Source organism: Coffea arabica, chromosome 5e (genome assembly GCF_036785885.1).
Source record: "Coffea arabica cultivar ET-39 chromosome 5e, Coffea Arabica ET-39 HiFi, whole genome shotgun sequence".
Lineage (NCBI taxonomy): Eukaryota > Viridiplantae > Streptophyta > Magnoliopsida > Gentianales > Rubiaceae > Coffea > Coffea arabica.
Window position 1 is genome coordinate 15328460 of NC_092318.1, and position 20531 is coordinate 15348990.

Here is a 20531-nt window from a genome sequence, read left to right on the forward strand (position 1 = left end):
AAGGAAATTTGGGTAACTTTGAGCTACCATATCTTGGTGCTCAAAACTCCGTTTCTCATTCTGTTTGTTTTGTTGTAAACTTGGATTACAACACTAATAGATTTGAAAATTTCAAAGGCTAGCTCCAATCAAGTGAATTTTGCCGAATTTTCAAAGTTGGCCAAAAACCAACTTAAATCTGCCTTATGAACCAAAACAGCGACTTTGAGCTCATTTTTGAATGTTTTCCATTTGGAATCTTAGAAAAGTGTATTCTAGGTACTTTTATTACTTTGGAAGAGGTTTCCAACGGTACAAAGTTTTCCAATTTTGGACTTGTAAAGAGTGAGATACGATTTTTCAAAAATCTCGTATCAAAACTGAAAAATTTCCAAGCCTTGAGGAAATAGAGTTTCTCAAATTCTCCTCATTCCTTCGATGTTACTTGAACGTATTAAACTTGATTTCCAAGATGAAACCTCGTTTGCTTTTGTGCTTTAAAATCCCATCTTTGAACCCCGATTTACGAGTGATTGGGATTCGTTTTCATGAAATTTTCTTAGATTGTGCACTAAGTACAATCTTCATAATAATTGGGGGTTTATGAGTGATAAATCCTTATTAATTGCTCAGGCACACAAGAGGAACTTCAAGAGGATCCCACGGTGGACGCTTGAATTTCGAGTGCCGTTTCTTCTTGTTTACTTGGTGAGTGTCAAGTGCATGTTTACTTGAACTCCTGTAAACTCGATACGTGTTTACATGTTATTGATATTTGAGATTTTAAAATTCGGGACGAGAGTGTACTTTATCGCACTCGTTCTCGCTTGAAATAAATGACTCGTACTTGAAATGCTTGAATATCTCGATTGCTTGAATACGTCACATGCTTGTATGGCTTGAAATAGTATGCTATGGCTGCATACGTCGTTGGAGTGAATCTCCTCGACACACACACATGTACATGGGGGACGCCCAAACTCATAGGTCAACCTTGGAACTCGAGCCGGCATGGGCTTGGTCGGGAATCTCGACAAGTTATGAGAATCACATGATAAGCTTGATTTATTGGAGAGATCTTGCTTGGCATACTCGTTGAAGTATTGCCTTAAACAAATGACAGGCGGGCTCGATACAGGGGTATGTAAGGTGAAAAGGGGACAGGTTAAGTGGAATTCTACGGACTAAACCTACCCGATTGACGGAGTGTCAATTCGTAGAGGTTCTTGATCGTGCCAGTGGAATATAGCTCCTGAGAGCTCCAATATCCTTGAATTGTTTCTGTTTACTTTCAATGAATCGTTAATTATTGATATATTATTTCTCTCCTTGTAAATTTTGGCTTGTTACTTAGACTGTGCTTGCATGTGTGTTCTTCGCCTCACGAGCGTTTCGCTCACCCTATAGATTTGTTTTCCTTAACCGGTTGGTCATGGAGTGAACTTGGAGAAACCCCCCTTTTGACGTACTTTTGGTTTAGGGTTTCTAAGGTATTTTGGACTAGACTTCGTATCGGTTGTACTTTTGGGAACTTAATGTATGGATGGAATATTCGATGTATCCGGATGTTGTACATTTTGGGATTTGATGTAACTTTTGGAAATCCGATGCAAGAATTGGATTATTATTATATATTGTTAAGATGAAAGGTTTCCGCACTTTCTTACTTTCTTTCGTGGATGGCTAGTAATATATTAAGCTTGGAACGGGAATTGACTTGAGTTCTGGCGAGAGTTGGGCAGGCGTCCAGCGAGTATCCTTTGGTTCGCCTTAGGGAGAAGTGGGGGCGTCACATAGTGTATAACAAACAATTGGAGAAAATCAATTTAGATGAATCAAATTTCTTTAATACCTATTCAGTAACACAATTAACATCATCTTCTTCATCAAACAATGTATTACATGATATCCCTTCCGAAGTAGAGTAAGTAGCTGCACCAAAATAAAAAAAAAATAGCCACAGCTTTACTAAATAAAGAAATGCAAAAAAAAAATTATATAAATTTAAAAGTAGAAGTTAAATATTTTGTGTACCATTTATTTTATTCCAGAGCCAAGTGCGAGTACACATCAATGCTTCCAAGGTATTGGGGTGAAGTTTACATCGATGAGGTCTAAATAATCTTCCACAAGTACTAAATGCAGATTCAGACGCCACACTTGAGATGGGTACAATTAGAATATCCTTAGCCATTTTTTGTAAAGTGGGGTATTTAACCCCATGTGTTTTCCACCAACCAAATATTTCAAAAGTTGGAACTCTTGGGAACACATTTTCCTCAGGATAAAAATCCAATTCCAACTTAGAAGTAACATCGCTAGAGTTAAAAGCCACAAACTTATCAAAATCAGCAAGATGATCCGTTTCAACTTCATTCTTATCATGACTCCCACTAACATGCTCACTATGTGAAGCCATGCACTGACTATCAACTCTATTTCCGCCCAAACTAGATCGATATTCATAATCATGCAACAAAGAAAAACAATTTTGACAAATTGCTTCGATTTTCATGAATGATTCATCACCATAAATGACAGGAAAATAATACTCAATCAACTTCATTTTGTATCTTGGATCCAAAACTGCAGCAATGCCAAGTATCACATTACAATCTTCCCAATTTTTTTGGTATTTTCGCATCATCTTTTCTGCTATTACTCTAATTAAACAATTTTGACTTTTCATCCACTGAGCCAATGATACCTTAATGTGACAAACTTTTGCAAAAAATTCATTTAATGTAGGATATCGAGTACCGGAGAACATTTTAGTGACTTGGTAGAATAATTTTAGCTTCTCACAAATGGCATTACAAACTACCCAATCATCATCATTTGGCAAACTAGTGTAGTATTTCTCACGCACTTTAACCCGTGGAAATACGTCTTTATAAATTGAAGCTTTTTGTAACATTAGAAAAGTCGAATTCCAACGGATTTTACAATCCAAACTCAACTTTTTAGTAGGAGAAATGCGCAATTGGCGAGCCACTTCTTCAAAATTTTCAATTCTAGCAGCAGAAGTAGTCCAATATACTACACTATCACGAATTCTTTCAATAGTACCCGACATCATTTCTAAACCATCTTTGACAATCAAATTTAAGATATGGGCAGCACAACGCATTTGAAGCACTAGACCATCTATCAACAAATCACTCGCATTCAACTTTTCCAACAAACAAACAATCATACCATCATTGGTGGAACAGTTATATAAGGTAATCATAGATATCTTACGATCAATATTCCAATCCATCAATGAACTAAGAAGCATATCACTTAACACTTCTTTGGTATGTGAAGTAGGAACATAGATAAACCTAAATACAAGAAAAAAATAAGTTGCTCATGTATAACAAACAATTAACATAATTCAAGTTTTTAACTTTTGAAAACATACCTCAAAATTTGACTTTGTAAGATCCAAGAACCATCAATATAATGTGCAGTGATAGCCATGAAACCTCTCTTTGTGTTGCTAGAAGTCCACATATCTATTGTAATTGCTATCTTACTTCCAAGCTTCTCCAAGATATTACAATTCTTTAATCTTTGCAATTCATAGATCTTCAAAATATCTCCTTTAATTGTATTTCTTGAAACTAGTTTAAAACATAGCTACAAACTCTTAACAAATTTTTGAAAGCCTATATGATCCACAACAGATAATGGATACTCATGCAATACAATTGCAGGTGCAAGCTCATGGCGTGACTGTTGTTGGTCGAACACATAATTGTGCAATTCTTGTTTGCCATCATTATTTTTACTACCACTTTGGAGTAACATTTGCCTAATATCTTGTTTAGGCTTTTTAGCATACCTTTTGTAATGATCATGCAAACTACTCGTCCTATGAGTGCTACCTGTCTTGTATTTTTTTTACAATACTTGCACACACCATAAAAAATGCCATCTTCACCTTTCTCTCTATCAAAATGTGCCCAAATTTTTTATTTTTATTTTATTTTTCCTCCTTCAATTTCATATTCATCTTCTTCTACTACATCCGTCAAGTCAATTGATTCAACATTCATTGATTGTGGAGTTGGTGAATTATCCTCTGTTCAGATGTAATTAGATTTTCGGACTAATTTATTGTGATGAGAATTCTACAAAGGCAAGAAAGCAAATAGCACAATAAATGAACTGCTCACAATGATGAATTTTAAAATAAATCATATAATACGGCAAATTTGGATAAAAATTTGTTTTTTTTGATAAAAATTTGTTTTTTTAACTAGCATAGAGAAATTCAATGAAGCAAATTCAAGCAATTAGTTAAAGACTAATGTAAAATTGCCATCTACTGCTACAAATGCTTACAGTTCATTATCTTGGCGAGACCTCATCAACAATGCATCCCAGACACATGAATGTATTACTACTTATTATTACGGCTACAAGAGGTTCTTTGCCGGTCCATGATCATGACAATACTATGACGTGAAAACTTTTTAAGAATTAAGAAGTAAATCGCTGTTTCTGCACTGCTCTCTTAGCATTAATCTAGACAGAAATAGCATTTGGAAACATTCGGAACAATAGGAGATAAGGCTACATTATTTGGTGGCATTTCTTGATACGGTATGCAAATTAGACAAGGAAAAGGGAATGCATTGGGAATACTATATACATATTGCCGAAGTTGGACAATGTTAAACAGGGTTTTAATTTAAACAAAAAAATTTCTTCAAAACATTTGAAAATATCGGCAGCAACGGTAGGATTAGTATGCATGAAAGTCTATTTTTGGTTCATCTTCTCCCATTAATTAAAGATTAAGTGAGAAAACTTACAGATTTAGGATCCCAAATGAAAGTAGTGTTTACCTGTTGGAGAGAAGCAAAACTACTGGCTACAACCCTTCCCTTCAATTGTTGATGATGGTAGAGGATGCTGGTTACGGCCCTTCCCTTCAATTGTTGATTTAGTTGAAGACTTGAGTTGATTTAGTTGAAGTGGAGCAAGTCGGCAAATAGGAAGAGGCACTCTAAGTAAAATAGCAACTTCGGGAAAATTAGAACGTACCTAATTGAGATTAGCGGCAGATGAACAGCAGGAAGCCAATTTGGGGACTGTAAGAATAGAATGGCCAAAATTTGAGCTGTTGGCTGGGCTCGGGTGAGGAGAAAAGAAAAAAATTGAAAAACAAAAACTAAAGAGAAAGTTAAAGTGCGGAGGAAGGGGAATATGTATTAAAAAGTTTCTGTGTTGATGTTTTGATGCTTTAACAAGGAACTAGGAGGCATAAAACGCGCTGCGCGCGTTGGGATAAACAGAAAATATGCCCACTTAGACATATGGATTCATGGAACAAAAATGTTTGTCAGTTAATAATTTGTGTACACAGCTAAATATAAATATACATGAATAAGTAGGAGTGGAAAATAGGAATTGGTGAATTCTTCTTTTATCGTACTCTATTGCTCGTTTAGAATGAGAATAAAGTTCAGCATTTTTCATGAAGCGTGGAAACATATGATGTGGTGACTAGAATATATTATACTTCATAGGACAAAAGAAGAAGTAATGCTGAGGTATAGAATTACTTTAGCTGGAACTTACGTAATTCTTCTTTTATCTTACTGTGTTGCTTGTTTAGAATGAGAATAAAGTTCAACATTTTTCATGAAGTAGAGAAACATATGATGTGATGATTAGAATATATATTGTACTTCATAGGACAAAAAAAGAAGTAATGCTGAGTTATAGAGCTACTTAAGCTGGAAGTTGAGTAATTCTTCTTTTATCTCACTCCATTACTTGTTTAGCATGAGAATCAAGTTTGCTATTTTTCATTTTAGTGTAGAAGCATAGAGTGTGACCATATGTATATATTATGCTTCATACGACAAAAAAGGAAAATACTAAACTAAATAAGGAGGCATCTTCATTATACACGGCAATATTGATCCAATTGTGATTATAGTAACTTGAAAAAAAAATGATTAGGTTCTCATGTTTAGTTGACTATGAGTTAACCGAGCTGAGCAGTCAAATTAAAATGCTATGGATACAGTCTTTGCATTCCTTTCGATTGAACAAAATAATAATACAAGAGTTCTCAGATTGTGAAATAAAAAGGAATATCTCGATGATGCGAAGAGTGTGGTCAACAACCATGCTGTATCAATTTTAATGGAAAATCCTACCCACTTGTAAGAATTATTGTCAAGCTCTTCTCATTAAGTCTTGACAAGTTGGCCTGCTCATGCATGTTGTCTACAGATATTAAAAGAAGGCATAAACATGAGTGATTGATTATCAGTATGGTGACCAAGGAAGGCATGTTCCCAAGTGGCAGCTATTATCTTGAGACTTGAGCAACCAGTTTAGTTCTTGATAGCATAGTCAAAGAGAGCATCCATGTCATCAAAATATTTGACTGTGGAGTGCAGAAAGGCATAGAAGCATAGCTCAAATTTCCATTTGCTCGGAAGAAAAGCATGTTATTCGCACTACAAGAATAAAAGGAGGGAAAAACAACGCTCAACAACACTGCTCATGGCAAAATATCCAAAAACTTATTCCTACTTTTTAACATCTCTTATGACTAATCCAAAAGAAAATCAAACAAAACACCAGAAAAGACAAAACATCAAAAAGCAGCAAACAATCACAGCCAGATATTTAGCATCAGGGAAAGAACAAAGCATACAAGGAAAAAAGATGAAAAAATTTAGCATTAACACCATTGCATAGCTCAAAAGCATTAGTAAAGCAAGGATCCAAGAAACACATAATGGAGTAGGGGGAAAAGGAAATTCTCTAAGATTCCAACTCCGTTAAAAAATTACCAACCATCGAACAAGCGAAAAATGTAGGTAAAGCAGAGCAGCAAACAACTGCAACCTTGAATTTCGGGCCATGGTACAATTTAAGAACTCAAGAGGGCTAACAAGAGTCAGTCAAGCCAATTTAGCCTACATACCGCTTTAGAACTTTGATGGCTTCTATTGTACCCAACATGCCAACTATCCCATCATATTTCCAAGAATATGGTATTGCATCAGTATGAGAACCTGTTGAAACTGAAACTGGAGCAAGCTCAGTTTCGGAACCAGTCCTACAAAAAACCAAATGACGATTTGGGTTAAGTACATGTAAAACAAGCAGAAGAGAATGAACAATGATTATTACAAATGAATTTTTCAATCAGATTAAATTTTTCCTACATTAACATCCAACGTCATTCTGCGAAATTGAGAATAATTCTTCTTAAACCACCACTTCACCCTATAAATATGAAGTTTGGAGTTGATGATGCTTAAAGTTCAAAATTTGGAACTTAACATCAACAATGTAATTTCAATTATACAACTTTTGACGGGATTTCATCTTTTATTGCTTGAAATATTCTCAGTGCCAATTATTGTTTCTTATGGACCATAATTCACCAAATATCTCTCAGATAATCTTTTTAAATAGTTCAAAAGTATTCAATTACTTTTCAAATTTTCAGTACCTTCTCTTTACAAAAAAATTGCACAAAGAAAACAAATGTTTCTTTCAATGTTAAAAATGGCAAAACTATGCATCACTTCCAGAGAATTAGGCCTCTTAAACATCCTCAAGGACATTTATAACCTGGCAATAGATAGAGAATGTAAAGCCAAATTGCTATGCACCATGAACCAAATTTTTTTTTTTTGAATCGGTGAACCAAATTTTTAAGGCAGTCAGCTGTATATATGACCTTATCAGCAATTACAACTTCGTCTGGAATTTCTAATTTGGTTCCAAGTTTTGCAGTTATTGTCACTTTCCCCTTAATACAAGGGGAAAAAAAGAGAAAAGAAGAAATTAGTGCATATGCCATATGGACACTAAATAAGAAATAACAAACCACTGTACAACCACAAATTGCCACGTCACAAGAAAATCTTCAAGGAACAGATACATCCATAAAGCTTCAAAAACAGAGTAACAGGGAAACAAAGTAATAGGGAGACAAGTAGTTAGTTTGTATTACCTTCAGGGTGATGCCAGATCCAAACCACCATCACCCCCCATCTTCAGGTTGTCTAGTTCAACCATACTGGGAATAGACTTGATATGACTTAAGAAGTTGCCTACCTAAAAAAGTGAAAAAACAATTAGCAATATAAACAATTCAACCTGTGGAGAAAGATAGGGAGGGCTTAAAATCTCAACCTTCTTAAATTCAGGTCCCAATTCAATAGTTGGGTTAGTTGGATTTTTCCTAGCCTTATTGCAGACCACATAGCCGTCATCAGACAAAGTGTACATGTCGGACTGTAAAGGTTAAATGCATGAATAAATAGCAATTCATATAGTATTCAAAACAAAATTCAATAGCATGATCAAAGAACTGATTAGGGGGTGAGGGGTGAAAGTAAATGATTTTACTTCTTACCTTTGGTTGTTGGTAGAGAGGAGACTAAATGTGAAATGCCATATTGATAAACCTAAATGGAAAGAAATGGAAAATAAAGATGTTTAAAATGAATATCAAGAGATAAGGTTAATGTACCCTTATTGTAGCGCCAGCAGCAGTTTCAAGTTGAAGAACTTTCACCCCATCTAACCTTTGGATTTGGAATAATCTCCATCTTCAGTGCACTTTCTTGTACAAGTCTTTTGATTGCTTTCAAGTTCACCCATCTGTATGATAGCAGAAATATATCATTCAATTGCATTTTCCATGAAGGAAGCATTGCCCACAGTGCTTGAAGCAAATAATATTTCTGCTTCAAATGAGAAACATAACACTAACAAGTTGTTGGGATTGAAAATTTTGAAGTTCTCTATCGACTTGAATTCATTCACCTGTAAAAAAAGAGGAGCAGCATAATCCTTTAATATCAAAATGATGCCTATGAAATTGTGTAACCCAAGAAAAAGATGTTACATCAAGAATGGGCTAATTTTGGATACCCTTGTTTAGTTGCCTAAATAGGTCGATGGATCTAACTCCACATTAAGTAAACAACCATACTGATTAACCTAATTGGTTATATGTAACATGCTTATACCCCTACATACATCAATCCTGTGACCTTCTTATGTAGAAATAGTTATTTAAAGAGACAATGTTTAAATTGCACAAGATTGCATGCAGTATGCCAATAGTTAAAAGCATTTCGCTAAAAGGTAAAGAAACCAGAAGAAATTGAATCTCACATGTTCATCAAGAACTTGAGCTATTTCTAGGAGCTGCAACAGAAGATACAAAATGAATTAATAGCAACTATTAAGCATGAAAATAGAAAACATTCCAGTGCATCATTGAATATATCCATCTATCTCATGGCATGGTTTAAACCATTTAGCAAAATACAGGTAAGAAAAATACCATGTAAACAATACAGTATGTTTATCAATCTTGTCAAAATTTTACAAATATACCAAGTTTGAGTAGCTATTCCAATTTTCTCATAAGTACAATTTTTTAAATGTTCAAGTATGTATTAACCTACAAAAGAATGAATATGGCAGGTAATTGTCCCTTTTTATCTTTTGTAGAGTATACCTGCCAGTTTTAGTTTGGAGTGGCCAAGAACTTTCATCAAATCCCTGAGAAAACACTTTTTGCAGCTCAACCCTAATAGATTAACAATAATAGGAAAAAATTAATAAATCATCTAAAAGTATAGAACAAAAAGCAAATACTCAAACTGATACAACGAATAGAATACAGGGAAAACAAAAGGCAGAAAGTTAAAGAAGACATTATTACTTTCAATTGCCAATAAAATCATCATAGGTAATGGTATTGCTGTTCCAAACAGCAACAGTGACCTCCCTTAGCCCTTCAATCAAGGAGAAGACAAATTTCTCTTCAAAAGTAGGGTTTTTCCACTGTCTACATGAGTAATTAAGTAGCAGTAGAATAGAATAGTTAGGCAACAAAATGGAGAGTTTTCTTACAAGCTCAAATATTAGTGGTAATTGAAAAAACAATCAAACAGAGATAAAAAGAGGAAATAATAAGAATTACATACCTGTGTGGGTACGGGTACGGAATTTAGTGCTGGCGTATTCCAGACAAATGTATGGATCTTGTCTTCAAATCCACTCCGTATCCTTCAATTTGCTGTAGTCTACAACTGCAAAGGTGCATTCCAGATTCCCGAAAGAATTCATCAGAAATACCTACAATGTTCAAAAGAGAACAGGAACTGGTTAACAAAAAAAGAGAAGAATGATTACCAGTGATCTCCAGGGGTTGACCTTGAATTCCAGAAATCGACATGGACGCTATTATGGAAGAGTACCAATTTCATCAGAATAAAGAAGGTAGTACCTTAAAAAGGGGAAAAAACAGAGCAAGCGGCGGAAGATGCTTCTGCGCTTCCAACTCTATCTTAGACGGAGAATAAGAGTCCAGAAATTAAAAATCATTCCAGTCGCAACCTAAAAAAAGCGAAAAAATTCAATGCAATGAAGGTTTTAACACAAAACCAAGAGAAAGGGGAAAAAAATGAGAGATCGAATGTTTTGGAGAAAAGAAAACAAAGTAGAAGAGACGGAGCTTCTGAGAATAAAGGTAAGGGGAAGAGAGAAGGGGAGAAGAGAAAGCAGCGGTAGCGGAGGAAATTTAAGAGAACCCTAGAGTGGAAGTATATGCAGATGTCTGGCGCATCGCGTGGAAAAAAAAAAAAAGACTGGTGACTCACAAGTGCGGCACGTGAGAGGACGACGAAAACCATCCAGGTCATAAGAGCTCTTCGGCTCTTATACTATATATGTTGAAAAGACACAACGAATAGAGGGAACCGATCGAGAAATTTCTTTCGATTGCTGTAGCGGTGCAGCCGTTGGCACCTGACCAGCATTGTAAGTAAGGGTGCAATTTTGACAAATTTTGAGTTGTATTATATATATATATATATATATATACATATTTTTTCATTGTATACGGGGGAGGGGGCGGGTGTATGTTGCCCCACCCCCGCCCCATTTTAAGGTGGGAGGAAATTTTTTGCCCTTGCCCCGCCCCATCCCTCGCGTCATTTGTACCCCCGCGGGTGGGTGCCCGTGGCGTTGCCACCCTTATTGCCTAGTATAAAGGACAAGAAAACTTTTACAAATATCAAATATATTAAATTAAAGAACAAAAGGATTATAATTTTTAAAAATTCTTGAATCAAAGAAATTAATCCCCTGATTCTTCTTTTCAAAAGATTTCAACCTTAGGGCCGAAGAGGCTTATTCTCTGATCTAGAGGGTATCTCCTATAATTTGGGCATAGAAAATGAATGATTTAATGTTGGCATTGAATACTTGAATCTTAAAGTTTTCAACACAAACGGAAAAAAGGATTTGTTCGACTTGATTTGGATTTGGATCTTTAGAAAATTTAACAGAGTTTCTCTGACATTTAGGGATTTTCAATGTGTCTTTTACCTTGAGAGAAGACTTCTATTTATAACCAAAATATGTAAAATAAGTTTTCAAGAAAACCCTAATGAACCTTACTGCATTTTGGGTGACTTGTAAATCAAGAAACCCAATTGTAAATCAAGAAACCCAATTTAATAGTAGGCCGGTCCAAATAGTCCATTGTGAATTAATAAATCAATTAATTTATTTCAATTTAAATGGACATCACAAATTTAATTTGATTTAATAGCCTGTATAATATTGGCCCACTTCATCAGTCCAAAACATGATGGACTTTCATAATTTAAATTAATTTAATCAAGATCAATTCATTTATTTTTAATCTTGACGAAATAAATTAAATAAATTTTCTTTATCTATAAATGTCCCCACTTTAAGACTTGGTGAGGTATTGCTTAACAATTGCCGGAAACAAGGCTTGAAGTACAATTTTTTTGCCTTGTTGGTCAAATTTCATACTTGTGAACATCATCAGCTGATTGGCCAAGGCCAATTAATTGGATTTATTAAATGCCAAAACGAATTAAGTAGGCATTTGGAGCACGTTAGTAGCCCACCGACTCTAATCCCATGTTCCAACAAGGCTTGAGAAATTGAAATAAGGAAACTACTTCAAAGCTCGATAACTTGGCTTAAAGAAGCTCCACGTATTACTGGACAGCATTGTTTAATATTTAGAATTTGCTAATATCATCATCTTGGTGTCCAAACATAAAAGGGAACACTAACATGATTCAAATTTGGAAAAGCTACACATATGATCGTTGCCAAGGCTTAAATATGTAACGAATTACTAAACCACTTTCCTTTCTGAAACACAATTTGAAAGTTGTGGTTAAAAGTTGAATGTTGTTAGAAGTTCAAGAGCTGCTTCCAAATTCATTCGGCTGTCAAAGTTGTTTCATACCAGCCCATTTTGACAAACAAAATAAAAGAATGTTGCATTCCTTTTATCTTCATAGCTTGACTTTTCAACATGCATTTCCTTTTAGATCGTTCAAGAACCTTAACTTTCTTATTTGGAAAACTTCAAAAACTCATTTAAAGTGTGACCTATGCAATTAGGCCGCCACTGAATATACTATTTTTAAAAGAAAAGTAGCTACCAATGAAATTTAGCAATTACTAAATCACATAGAGGTTCCAAATATATGTGGTCCAGTTTAATTCAATGCCATGCAACCTCCATAAAAAGACAAGCTTTTGCCTTGACAACTTTGCTGCAGTAATTTTGTTTTTAATCTCATTGCTAGAGATTGCTTATGCCCAAGCACATGCAAACTCTAAGTTCCAAACTTAGTAACTTGTGCAAAACACAGCCTCAAAATTTTGCATTATTTAGGTAGGTATCGGTTCCGAATCTTCTTTATGCATACTAAATATTGAAATTTACTGGCTCATTTTGATCTAGCAATTTGCTTATTTTCCACCATAAATCTGCCGATTTTGTTTGGTGGTTATTTCTTTGAACTTGCCTCTCAACTTGCAAATTGATTACTAGCAAGAAAGTGAGTTGACCCAAATAGTTGTAGCAATTGATGTGGTTTTCGATTACGTAAGTGACTCATCTATTCTTGACTTTTGTTTCTTTGAATGCAATTTTTTTTGGCCTTGTGTGATGAGAAAGAAAGATCTCTCACCACAACATATATGGTGAACACTTAACTTGAAGAAGGTGCAACCACAAACTTCTTTGAGAGCTTTAGCATGGATTGAGAAGTCCTTTCATTGCTTCAATGAGAGCCTTCCAAGGTTCGAGAAGTCTGTCTATCAAGCTTCAATGAGAGCTTCCCAAAACTCGAGAAGTCCATCTACCAAACTTCAATCAAAGCTTTCCAAGACTAGAGAAGTTAAAGAAGGCATAACCAAGAAGTTGAAACAGGCACAACCACAAACTTTCATGAGAGCCTTATTATGACTTGAGAAGTCCATTTGCTTCAATGAGAGGTTACCAAAACTTGAGAGGTCCTCTCAATTAACTTCAATAAGAGTTTACCAAAGCTTGAGAAGTCTATTCATTTAGCTTCAACGAGAGCTTATCAAAGTTCTAGAAGTCCATTGAAGAAATCGCAACCATCTACCTTAATGAGAGGTTGCTAAAACTTGAGAGGTTTATTAAAAAAGACACAACTGTCCACTTCAATGAAAGCTTGCCAAAACTTGAGAAGTCGATTGAAGATGTGCAACTATCCAGTTTAATAAGAGCTTACCCAAGTTGGAAAAGTCAATTGAAGAAGATGCAACCACCCACTTGAATGAGAGCTTACCAAGGCTTAAGAAGACCATCGAAAAAGGCATAACTACCTAGTTCAATGAGAGCTAACTAAAGCTCAAGAAGTCCATTGAAAAAGGTGCAACAACCCACTTCAATTGGAGATTTCCAGAACTCGAGAAGTCCATTCACCTAACTTCAGTGAGAGCTTCCCAAACCTTGAGAAGTCGATTCACATAGTTTCAATGAGAGCTTCCCAAAACTCGAGAAGTTCATTCACCTAGCTTCAATGATAGACACTTTCAACCATAGTTATTAAACCTAGCCCGGCCCGACGGTTCAACCGGTCAACCCGGTGAACCGGCCATGAAACAAGATTGGGTTTGTAATTGGATCGTTTGTGCAAGAATTCCATTGATTTTTCAACAGATCGGCGGTTCAACCAGTTGAACCGGAAGGTTTTGTAAAGGAACCCAGTTTTGGGTAAAAAATGTTTAGAAGATGTTCCAATGCTGAGTCAAACCTCGAGCCTCAAGTATAAAGGCTAACCGCACTCACCACTAGCCCAACAGCTCATTTGGTGCTTATTCACTCTTTCTATATTATATATTAGACCTTTATTCTTATTTTATTTCTTCCAAACAAAATTTGTTTGGAATGTTTTAATAAAATTTTATTATTCCCTAAATTCTATAAATTATGAAATGGACTTAAAAAATAACATATTATACAATTCATTTTTAACACAAATATTATTTTTAATAACCTTTTGCACTTAAAATTCGTAAATAAACTAGATAATTAGACGTAGATAAAATTTTATACTTGAAATTTGGTGGATTACTAATTAAATTTAGATTTTGTTAATTCTTATAAGAATTAATGATTCTATAATAAATTGGACTAACTGAGTATTTATTATAACATAGTTTATTATAGTTTCAACCATATAAAAAATTATGAAACATAATATTTAAATATATGTAGTGACCCATCGGTTGGACCACTCATCCACTGGTTAAACCAGTAACCCGTTGATCCACCTCTTTCACCAGGTTCCTCCCCGGGCCAGGTTTAATAACTACGCTTTCAACATTAGACATCAGCAACCAGATGTGACAAACTTGTCCAAGAATACAATGATAGAGGGAGGTTCTACCAAATTGGAGGCACTGTGAAATCTTTGATAATCATGGAAGCATGACGAGCCCATCCAATGGAGAAAAGTTCTACCTAGTAGGAGGCATGGTGCATACTTCACATTCATGCTAAAGGAGAAACACTTCACCAAGATAGAGGCATGATGGTTCAATCCAAGACCATGACGATGGAAAGAACCTCTAATAGGATGGAAGCACAATGAACCTATACAAATTCTTAAAAAAGCAATAACGTTCTTTTCAAGAACCAAAAGTAATTTAGTCAATGGTCCACTAATTTGAAGTATACGCCAATTGTCAAGGAGAGAATTTTTGGGTCATGACTGGACTTAGAAGTTGCCTCCTAAGTTGCTTGCATATCCTAAAAGAGAATTAAATCGTACATAGTTCCTACCATTTGCAGTATAAACTCATGCGGGTCGGGGGAAATATGCTATTTAAACTCTTGTATCAAGAAGTATTTGAAACAACTTTTGAATTGAAGACAATTTTTATTCGTGCGAAGAAGATTTGATTTAATTTGCAGCATGGAGACAGTTTGTACTCATGTCAAGTAGCACATGCAACTTAAAGGTAGTTTAAGCTTGTGTTGAGGAGATCTACAACTTGAAGATAGTTTAAACTTGTGTTAAGAGATTTTCAACTTGGAGATAATTTATACTCATGTCCAGGAGATCTGCAACTTGGAGACAGTTTATGCTTGTGTCAAGGAGATTTGTAACTTGGAGATAGCTTGGACTCGTGTCAGGGAGCACATGCAACTTAGACATAGTTTATACTCGTATCAAGGAGATCTGCAACTTGAAGAGAGTTTAGACTCGTGTTGAGGAGATTTGGAGAGATTTATGACTTGGAAATAGTTTAAACTCGTGTTAAGAAGGTTTGTAACAGTATTGGATTTGAAGACAGTTTATACTCATGTCAAGGAGAATTATAGATAGTTTAGACTCATGACAGGGAACACTTAATGAATTTTGATTTGAAGACAGTTTATCCTCAGTTTATCCTCATGCCAAGGAAACTTGTAGACAGTTTAGACACTTATCAAGGAGTGTTTGACATGTTTTTAGTTTGAGAACCAACTTGTGTGACACACAAAGTTAGTATGATTGGCACTTGCACTTTCATCTTCGAGTATAATTTGCCCTTGTTGAGCCAATGCCATGACCTTATCTTTGAAGACAAAAAATCTATCTGTGGGATGACCAGCCAAGCAATGACATTTGCTATAATTTGGGTTATCAACTTGCAGAGTTTTTAGGGCGCCTTGACCTTAGTAATTCAATGAGTTTCACTTGTAAGAGACCATCAAGCATTTTTGGGACATTAGAATCACTAAATAGATACTTCTTTTCTTGGATATTTTGAAGGTTTCTATTTTGCCCCTACCTTCTTGTAGATGACTGGCCTCTAGAATCATTTTTCTTCTTCTCTTTGAAGAGACTTTGACTTGTGTAATACTCACCATCATTGATTTTTCAAAATTTGTAGAAGTGTTGCCCCCATTCGCTGATCGTGACTTCTCCACATCTTTGCAAGAATCAAGAATAAGTGGTTCTTTCCCTTCAAAGTTTATATCCAACTTGTGAGTTTTTGTTAATAACTCATCAAAAGTCTCTAGTTGTATCCCTTGTAAAATGTAGCAGAGTCCCCAATGCATGCCTCAAATGCACATCTCCATCACAAACGATTCAGAGATTCGATCTTTGCAATTAGACTTAAGAGTCCTTCAACGCACAATGAAATCAACAACTAGTTCATCCTTCCATTGGTGTGCATTCTAGAACTTGGTCATGCTAATAGTCCATCTCATACTATAAAAGTGATTAAAAAATTCTTGCACCAACTGCTCCAAACTATCAATCGAACTAGGTTCAAAATCAGCATACCAATCAAAGACATTACCCTTTAATGAACGAATGAATTGCTTAACAATTAAATCGCCAATAGTGCCAACATCGTTACACATCTCTACAAAGTGTCCAATGTGTTGCTTATGATTGCCCTTGCCAATAAACTATTGAAACTTTGGAGATTGATAACCATCACGTATCTTTAAATCATAAACTCCTGTAGTGTATGGTTTGGCATAACCGTTGAATGTCTTAGTGGCTCTATCAACTTTGTCTTTGATTGTGCTTTCAATAAACTCTTTAAGAGTGTCAACATGAATTATGCCATCAAGAGAGACTGAAAGCTTCTTCATCAAGTGGGACTTCGAAACATCTTTTTCCTTAGCTTTTGAAGATGTTTCGATCTCATCATGCATATTGAATTACCAGCCCTTCAACAATCTTGGTCAAATTATCATAGGCATCAGCTCAAGATTCTTTTCTTGGGTAGCAATTGCATCCTCCTTAGTTTTTGTACAAATGCCTTTGTCTTGCCCCTTCTCATGGGACCAACATCTTGTGCCTCTTTATTTGTAGGAGCAACAAAGGTTGAATCTTCAAGGTCAACACTCACCTTCTTTGAGTTGGTGATGTCTTGAAATACGAACTTGTAGGAAGAGAAGAGATGAGAAGTAGAGATCATCCCACCGAACGTGTCAAAAATTTGCAAGTACAAATTTCGTTGTCTAAAATAAAAGACAAGAAAACTTGTAAAATATCAAATATATTAAATTAAAGAACAAAATGATTACAATCTCTAAAAATTGTTGAATCAAAGAAATTAATCTCCTGATTCTTCTCTTTAAAAGATTTCAATTGAAGGGCCTTCTCCGATCCAAAGAGTGTCTCCTATAATTTGGGCATAGAAAACAGATAGTTTGATGATGGTGTTGAATACTTGAATCTTTAAGTTTTCAACACAAATGGAAGGAGGATTTGTTCGACTTGATTTGGATTTGAGGGAAAAGCTCTTAAGAAAATTTGACAGAGTTTCTCCAACATTTAGGAATTTTCAATATGCCAACCTCTATTTATAACCAAAATATGTAAGTTAGGTATTCAAGAAAACCCTCCAGAACCTTCCTGCATTTTGGGTGACTTGTAATTCAAAAAACCTATTTAACTTAGGCTTTAATAGTAGGCCGGCTCAAATAGTTCATTGTGAAATAATAAATTGATTAATCCACTTCAATTTAATTGAATATCACAAATTTAATTTGATTTAGTAGCCTATATAATATTGGCCCACTTTGTCAACCCAAAATATGATGGACTTTCATAATTTAATTTAATTTAATTAAGATCAATTTAATTTTTTAATCTTGACTAAATAAATTTTCTTTGTCTACACTTCTTTTGACAAAAATGGTGGGGAAGGGAAGCAAATCTAGGAGAGAAGATGTTGTCACCAAGGAGTAGGCCACATCAAAACACCTACATCAAAAGTTCGAAAGAATGTTTTTTGAGAGCTAGGTAACGTCGAGGAAAGATACAATAATCATGATGAGGCTCAAGGGAGTGTTCATAGATTGAGTTTGAAGTAAAAATGGAGCAAGTCACAATAATGGTGGACCGGAGTTAAAAGAATTGTCTCTCCATAGCCATCAAGTCCGGAACCCAGATCTAGATTGTTGGCGTGGCTTTTTGAGCAAGAAGAAAAGCATTTAGTGGAAAGAAAGTTGGGAAAATGGGAAAAAAATGGTAGAAGGAAAGCTTGCCTTATGAGCTGAAGAAGAAACAAAACAGAACAAATATAAAGATGGTTTTCCTCAATTTCCTCAAAATCAGAGGGAATGGTTGACATAATGGGTTTTTCTTTTCTTTTCATTTTTTTCCCATATTGGCGGCTTCTTTGCTCCTGTTACTGCCTTACTGGGCTTTGCTTCTTATTTGTTTGGGATAATTTCAGAAACCTCCCCCGAGGTTTCTTATAATATCATTCATGTGATGATCCACCTCCCCCTAGGGTGTACCCCAGGGTTTAGCGGACCGCCTGCCCAACTCTCGCCAGGACTCACTCACTTACTTCAATTAAAATAGGGTACAATCTCAAGAATAAAGGAAATAACAGTTACCAAGTTTGGCAAGTACAATTACATTCATTTCTGTCTCAAACATCCATACAACCCCAAATACATCAAAAGATTGGAGTTCTAAATACATTCAACCCTAATTGAGCGACTAGTACGAGTACAATTACAAAATTCAAAAACAAAACTAGACTACGCTAGTCTGTACAAGTCTCACGCCTCGCTCGCACCCCCTGTAAGGAAAACAAATAGCGTGGAATAAGCTAAAAGCCCAGTGAGATTCCAAATAGCAAGTCGACCGTTATTTAAAAATGAAACTATCAGAATAGGAAAATAGCGAGCATAACAAATTAAGAAAATGAGCAATAACACTTCAAGTAGCAAATCTCAAAATGAGCGAGTGTAAAATTTTTTTCTAAAAGAAACAATAACACTACGAATAACAATCAAAGTATAAGGATACAGGTGGCTCTCAAGAGCCATGTCCCCATTGCTTTACCAGAGCTTGATCAAGTAGTAGTTGACACTCCGTCAACTTTCAAGTAAAGTAACCAGTTCAGTAGAACACCACTTAACTACAGTCTCCGTCCACCATCCAAACCCCCTATTGGGCCCAAAATCTTCAATAAATACTGGTGGTAATACTCGAGCATACCGATTAGTCGAGGAGATAACACTCCACTCGACAACACTAGATCCACGGTTCGTTATCTAATCGACCAAGCTCTTGCTGGCTCGACTCGATTAACTAACCAGTGGGGTTTGGGTCCCTAAGAAGTCGATGAGATACCATCTCCAACCGACTGAATCAAGATAAAAGTACGGAGACGGGAATGAGAGGCACCTCTCACTCGGATTGAGTGTGGTACATGCTGCTGCTCAGTACTTATAAGTCAAGTACAAGTATATCAAGTCAATTGCAACAACAAACAAGTACATATCACATTAGGGCAAGTGCGATAAAGTACACTCTTGCCCGACCATACCAATCAAATATCATTTGATCACATTGGTCAAGTATTAAAGTTCAATCAGATATTTGGAAGTACTCACCAAAGATGTAGTGCTTCTACGGATCACGTTCAGGTATTACTCCTTGTTGGGAGTCCAAATCTGCGATAAAACATCGTTTAAGAGCTTTGAAAATCAACTAAGGTTCGACACTTGAACGTTTCGTTTAACGAAAATCAAGTAATTGAAACTCATTTGGGGAATATTCGTATTACTTATCATGTCCTAGAAAACTCATCCTCGCTCTTAAAACTTTGAAACTTTGAAATCCCCATTTGAGTCGAATAGACGAGGAAAACGTATTTCTATTAGTCGTTACTTTCATTTTTCCAAGGGTACAAGTTTCGGCCGAATTTTAACTTATATACCTCTATGAAAGAGGACTCGAATAACCTAGACAATTCAAGTTCAATTCAACCTCAACTCTTCGCTCAAATCACAAGTATACACGCCTAGTCCTCGAGTGAAAATTTGGCCGGCATGCCCTTTGTATTTAGCTATTTTTCAGCCATTTATGGCTTCATTATTTTCCTCAATTCAGCACCAAAGTCACACACAAGCAATGTTACCACAATAGCCCTTCAACTAGGCTCAATGTCCTTCAAGTACAAAACAATACTAGTAATGCGACCGGAAACCAAGTTTAAGGACAAACAACAAAATAGCAGGTTTGACATCTCTTGGAGTTTCGGTCACAACTGAAGCTACGCCTATTGGTTTGGGGTAAAATTTATACCGTTTCGAAACTAAAACAGGGAACTACAATTCTTATGAAGACATCGACAGCCAATTCATTCATTTTCAAGGTCAAAATGTGTAATCTCAGAGAAAACAGAAAACTATCCGCAAAACAGTGCATTTTGGCAGTCAG

At 35.6% G+C, this 20531-nt stretch overlaps 1 protein-coding gene and 1 long non-coding RNA gene across 2 annotated transcripts; both read right to left on the reverse strand.

The window, feature by feature from the left end:
- Nucleotides 1–1831: 1831 nt before the first annotated feature.
- LOC140006908 (zinc finger BED domain-containing protein RICESLEEPER 1-like) lies at nucleotides 1832–3477 on the reverse strand. The gene is made up of 3 exons (XM_072049583.1): nucleotides 3386–3477; nucleotides 2218–3305; nucleotides 1832–1911 (listed from the first exon to the last, which is right to left on the reverse strand). Exons 1-3 carry the CDS (start codon nucleotides 3475–3477, stop codon nucleotides 1832–1834), a joined length of 1260 nt encoding a protein of 419 aa, XP_071905684.1.
- A 4896-nt stretch (nucleotides 3478–8373) lies between these two features.
- LOC140006217 (uncharacterized) lies at nucleotides 8374–8782 on the reverse strand. The gene is made up of 3 exons (XR_011813850.1): nucleotides 8726–8782; nucleotides 8538–8613; nucleotides 8374–8417 (listed from the first exon to the last, which is right to left on the reverse strand). It is a non-coding gene; the product is annotated as an uncharacterized lncRNA (long non-coding RNA).
- Between the last annotated feature and the right edge of the window lie 11749 nt (nucleotides 8783–20531).